This window comes from Apis dorsata, unplaced genomic scaffold (assembly GCF_000469605.1).
Source record: "Apis dorsata unplaced genomic scaffold, Apis dorsata 1.3 scaffold_808, whole genome shotgun sequence".
Lineage (NCBI taxonomy): Eukaryota > Metazoa > Arthropoda > Insecta > Hymenoptera > Apidae > Apis > Apis dorsata.
Window position 1 is genome coordinate 25,686 of NW_006263947.1, and position 6,657 is coordinate 32,342.

The 6,657-nt window shown below is 18.2% G+C and overlaps 1 protein-coding gene across 1 annotated transcript in view; it reads left to right on the forward strand.

Annotated features, from left to right (window-relative positions):
- The window catches only part of LOC102680097 (glucose-induced degradation protein 4 homolog), a 3,363-nt gene extending 1,069 nt beyond the window's left edge, over positions 1-2,294 (forward strand). Inside the window, exons 2-4 of the mRNA XM_006623030.2 lie at positions 36-203; positions 282-514; positions 1,972-2,294. Of these exons, the coding sequence (XP_006623093.1) occupies positions 36-203; positions 282-514; positions 1,972-2,035 (465 nt within the window). The 3' untranslated portion in view covers positions 2,036-2,294. The remainder of the gene's footprint in view (positions 1-35; positions 204-281; positions 515-1,971) is intronic.
- The last annotated feature ends 4,363 nt before the right edge of the window (positions 2,295-6,657 follow it).

The following is a 6,657-nucleotide window of genomic DNA, read 5'->3' on the forward strand; positions in this document are numbered from 1 at the left end:
TTCAATAAATATTTTTATATTTATGTATTTTACAGCATGTAGATGAAGAAAATAGCTATTTATGTGGCTATTTAAAAATTAAAGGTCTTACAGAGGAATTTCCTACATTAACTACATTTTTTGATGGTGAAATTATATCAAAGAAATATCCCTTTTTAACTCGAAAATGGGATGCAGATGAAGATGTTGATAGAAAACATTGGGTTTGTATTACATTTCAATATATATTTTTTCTAATGAATATCTGTTTATAATTTTTTATATATTTTTTTTAATTATAGAGCAAATTTGAATCATTTCGTCAATATGCTAAGACATTTAACTCTGATACATTTGATTATGAGGCTTTAAAAGGAACTGATTTTGTTTTTATGAGGTGGAAGGAACATTTTTTGGTTCCTGATCATACTATTAAAGATATCAACGGTGCCTCATTTGCAGGATTTTATTATATTTGTTTTCAAAAATCTGCTGCTACAATTGAAGGCTTTTATTATCATCGTAGTTCTGAATGGTAATTATATTTCTGTGATATAAAAAAATATATATATCATATATCAATAGTATATGATTAAATTTTAAAAAGTTTGAATCAACTTTAAAATTTTTATGGGTTAGCATTTTTTTCAGGAATTAATTTAACCTATCTTAATAAAGTGAGAGAAGATAAAAAAAAAAAATAATATAGATAAAATATATCAAATAGAGATATTTGAGTTAGCACTTCAAAGGAATGCTACAAAAGAGAAAGATATTCATATGATAAAAAAAATTTCACTTTCTATTTTGATCTCATTATAAAACAATTATAAAAACTATTATAAAAACAATCCCAATAAACTATCAAAACTTTTATAATTAAAATGAATTCAAAATAATTGGAATAATCAAATCAAAATGTAATTGGAATAATCACAATCTTGAATTAGATTAATTTTAATTAAATCATTATCAATAATTATTGATAATGTTGATTATTAACAAAAATATATATGTATTCCATCTCATTTTGATTAGAAAAATCTTAGCAATTCATTAATTCTATTTTCATAAAGGTAAGATGAAAATTATAGAAAGTGATATTATTTTTTTCTCTTTAGATATTTAGGTATTCCTTTGAAATATCGATTTTTAATTATTATTACTTGACGAGTCTATTCTATTTTTTGTAATTTACTTTTTTTTTGTCTTTTGTAATTAAAATTGGATATTGAAGTAAGAATAATAAAAGAAGAATAAAACTCAAAAAATTTTCTATGTTTTAAATTTAACTAAACATTACTGATTATTGATAATTACTGATTATTTATATAATCAATATATAATTATAATATATATATATAATATATACGTAGATTATAATTTTGAATATAGTCTTTTACAATTTATATAAGATAAACTAAAAATTTATATAAGATAAACTGCTATCTATATATTAGGTATAATGATGAGGAATCTTTCTTACTGCTTATTTAATATTTATTCATATAAGAAGGCTTGTATTGAAGGATATTTTTTAATATTTTCATCAATTTATTATTAATTATCAATAATTACAAAAATAAAACTGAAAAAAGTATTATCACAATTTTTTTTATTCTTGATTTTCATTATATTTTGACTTATAGAATCATCTCTTAAATCTTTGGATAAAAATATTCTGTAAAAATATTCAAATACTTTTTACGTGTGTAATTAAGCATTACAGTGTGTAATTATTCATTATATAAATCTTATTTATATATTATTTTTTATTTTAAATATTATTTTATTAAAATATTAATATTTTTATAATTTTACTTTTATGTATTTTGTATTTAAAAAAAATCAAAATTTCTAATTGTATATTATAAATGTTATATAATTGTATATTATAAATTGTATATTATAATGTAGTATATTATAAAAAATTATATCAATATTGTATTTCTTATATTTTGCAAAGAATTAACAAAATTTTTATTATTTCAGGTATCAATCATTGAATTTAAAACACGTCCCAGAACATAGCATACAAATCTACGAATTCAGGTGAAATCAATGACTCACTCAGTTATTTCTCCAAATTCATATTTTGCCTCTCCTAGCATACAGATCTCATAAAAATCAATCGGTTAAGTAGTTTAATTCAATTTTGAACAAGCAACAATTTTTAAATTGTTTATGTTAAAAATAAGGTTCTTGAAAGAATTAACTACTTATTTCTTAGGTTTTTTTTTCTTTCTTTTTAAACAGTAGTATATAATATATGGAATATACATATATTAAATTTAATTTATATAAATATTAGAAATATCATAAAGAAAAGTCATAATTAAAAAAATGACAAAGATTGCAGTCATTGATACGCTTGATTATAAATTAGATATTATTGATATTCATTGTAAGATGTTTTATCGAAATAAATTAATTGATATTTTTTGTCAATTAAATTGTTGTTAATTATTTGATATTTTTATATAAGACTGTATTATTGTTTATTAGCAATATTTATCTATTTTTTTGTTTAAGTTTAATAATTAATATATATAGTTAAAAATCTTATTAATTTATATATTTAGAAACACACGAAATGAGAATAATTTTCTAAAATTGAAAAAATAAATATAATTATATTTGAATTATTTATTAGAGAATCTAATGACTGCATAGATTTATATTTTACTGCAGAGAAATTTAATGTTTTATATTTTATTCACTCAAATACTTATGAGATCTGTTTGCCTAAACTGAAAGAACGATAATGACTGAATGAATTGGCGTGAATGTAATAAAAATCACACTGAAATATGAAAGTAATTTTAATATTAATTTAAGATATCAAATTTCATGTTGATATTATTCTCTTGCATCAGCATGATATAAACTAAATGGTAAATTCAGATTAAATGTTCCATTTAAGGAGAATTTTGTTAGGAAAAATTTTCTTACTCTATCTATACAAATCAGTTTATGTACTCATTAACTCTGTTTTATATATTTAATACAATTAATAAATTCTTAATCACAGAAGCATACCAAATAAAGAAAGCCTTTCCTTATAAGATTCCCCTAAGTGGTACAATTTTAATGAGCCAAGTGAACAAGAAATTCATAATATTAATAAAACAAAAAAATTTGATACAAGTTGGCTGTTTATAGAAATCGTAATATAATGTTGAATAATAAGATATTGAATCTGTTATAGATATAAAACATCCTAATTATTCATTATATTAATTAAACTAATTTAAATTATTTATTCAGTAAATTATTAAACATTAAAGATTATTATTAATTTTGAATCTCTTTTTAAAAATGAAAAAAATTATTCTTTTTAATCTTAATCACTAAAAAAATTTTTAATATTATTAAAATAATAAAATTTGTATACTATTTAAAAAAAAATTTAATTTCTTTATTTTATTTTTGTAGAACAGGACATGAATATAAAATATATAAGCATTATATATAGCTTATATTAAAATATCTTTATTGTATTGATTAATACATTTTTGTTACTTTTTATTCCAGTAAAACTAAGTGAAACTAAAAAATAGCAAACTTATTATTCGACATAAAATTTTAATACTAAATAATTGTCACTTATATAAATAATTTTATTAATATTCATTTGTTAGTTAATTTACAAAAAATATTTTTTCAAATATAAATCTTAAAAATCTGGAATATATATATATATATATAAATTCATATCTTATTTGACTAATTGTTGTAATATTTTTATGTAATATATTTAAGAACAAACAATTGACTTTTTTGTATAATATATTTTCTTCCAAATTAATATTTTAGCAGAAAGTAGAGTTTAATACTTCTTTTGAATTCGTGTACATTGTAATTACTTTAATATTAAAACAAAGAAAAAAATATCAATTCATCATTATAAAATTAAGTATAAAAAATGTGTAGATTCTTGTTATATTGTAAATTGCTTATTAAATATATCTATTAAAACTATTATATAATATTTTCAATATAAAAATAAAATTATAAATAAATTAAGGAATATATAAAACTGGTACAAATCACTTCAATGTTTAAATTTTCTAATAGTTTAATTAAAAGTTAATAAAATTTCTTCCAAAATAAAGAACTATAGATTGCTTTAGTGCAATCTATTCATTTTAAACAATTTTAATATTAGAATGAAATGTATTAATAATGTAAAATACAATAAAGGAACTTCTCCATTAAATTATGCTAGTTATTTTTTTATATGTATAAATTATTTAGTTTAATTCTGAATATCCATATAAGTTAACAAAAATTTAATGATAAACAAGAAATAAATATAATATAACAAAATTGAATTAACAAGAACTTGTATGTGTTTCAAGTGGTTGATCACTAATTTTATCAATTATTATAGATGATTTCTCTTTTTTTTTTTTTTTGGATAATGTTTTTATAGATCTAGTTAAGCGTTTAGTTTTTGCAACTGTTCGATTTCTTTGATTAAGAGTTACACTTCTCAATTTTCTATTTGTACCATGTGTAGTTTGCTAAATTATAATTATTTATTTATTTAATTATTATAATTTAATTGTTTAGATATATTACTATAATAGCAATATAATATGATATAACAACATATTTACCATAATATTAGAACAATATTGACAAAGACAAATTGTATCAGTTGATGTAGATGTAGCTTTATGTAATATAGCTTCAAATCCTAAAAATTTTGTATCAAAATTAACTTTAGCTTTTATCACATCAGTAAATGAATTTTGAACTGTCAATATGTTATCAATATAATCTTGAATTTTTCCTTCCCTATTTAATTGTTGATTATTTAATGAAGGAAGTTGCATTTGTTTTATATTATTAATATCTACTAGTTTACAATTTTTGTTTGTATTACTGGATTCATTTTGTAGATTATATGTTTTTTTGATATTTGAAGTAGATACTTCATTTTGTAAAAGATCTAATAATAAATTATTATAATAGTTTAAAATTTAATAATATATTATTATTAAATTAACTTACCAATAAAGTTTTTTAAATATTCTGAAAAGATTTTATTACAAGAAAGTAAATGTTGAAAAGCTTCATCAAGGTTTTTCTCTGTAAAATATGTTCTTGCTAATAGAGATCGTTCAGATAAAGTTACACCAATGATATTAGAATTAAAAATTTTCCATTGTTTACGAGAAATCTCTGCTTGCCATTCTAAAGCACAATCTTCTAGTCTTGTATTGATTGATTTTAACAATTCATTTGCTTCTAATAACTGTTGAGGAATACAGGGATTCCTTTTATTGAAAGGAAGATCACCACTATCTTCAATCATAGATATATTATCAATTGTTGTCATTTCTAATTTTTCTTTGAATTATACAGATATATTACTTAAACATTGATTAAATCTGTTTGTAAAGTTTATAGTAAGAACTAAAAAATATAAGGATAAATGAAATAAATTGAAATAAATGAAATAAATTTGAAATAAATTTAGATTGCATTAGTCTTTTATCAAACAATTGAATACTTTTTAAGTATACTCTGTGTAATAATAATTAAATGCATTATAACAATAAAACAATTTTATTTTATTTTTTAAATCTTACTATACAAGATATTGAATTTTAATAGATTTGTTAACATAGAAATAATTACATGGATATAATTATGAAAATTATAATAACTTAATATTGATATTAAGACATTCAAAATTTATATATTTAATGAAAATATTTATAAATAAATTATTGCATATAGTGCATTTTTCATTTTATTTTTAAAATAACATAATATATTTTTAAAAAAGCAATTTTATAAATATCTTTTTCTATTATACAATCACAATACATTGATTAAAATTCAATATTCTTTTATCAAAATCAAAATAAAATAATATTTCATAATTTAAATTTTATAAAATTTTATAAAATAGATAAGATTTAAGACTTAATTTTAATCTATTGCCTGAATATTGCATTTATAATATAATTAAATCCAATTATTATATATAAAAATTTTTATTATTAAAGACAAAATTTACACAATATAATAATACATTAATTTGAAATAATTAATAAAATTTTAAAATAATTATTATACAATTAAATATTAAATCATATATTCTTATTAATCTTTTGACAACCACAACCATACAATTCATTTTTAAAAATAATTATTACTGCTGAGATCATTAATAGGTTAAAAGAAATAATTTGCATTTACAATGCATTTTAAAAACATAATACTAAAATGTAATACTATTTACATTGTTATTTTTTATAATAAAATTATTTATTGAATTTATTGAATTTAAAATATAAGCAAATTTTAATAAAATAAAAATGAGAAGATAATTTTTTTATTTTTTCAATTATTTAGATGGCCCCTTTCTTTTCTTAATATTTGTAAAAAATTCTATTATTTTACAGTAATATACATACAGTAATGAAATTAATATTTTTTTTTGTATTATATTATTTTTTTTAGCTAAAATATAATATTAATTTAAAAAATGACTTAAAGTAGCAAGAAAAAGATGAATTAAAAAATATTAATAAATAATATCATATTTTATTTTGTTATATTAAAATTATTTTATAAATATTTTATATATATATATGTTAATATATTCCTTTGGACAGATAAGTCCATTTATGAATATATATATATATTATATCATATATA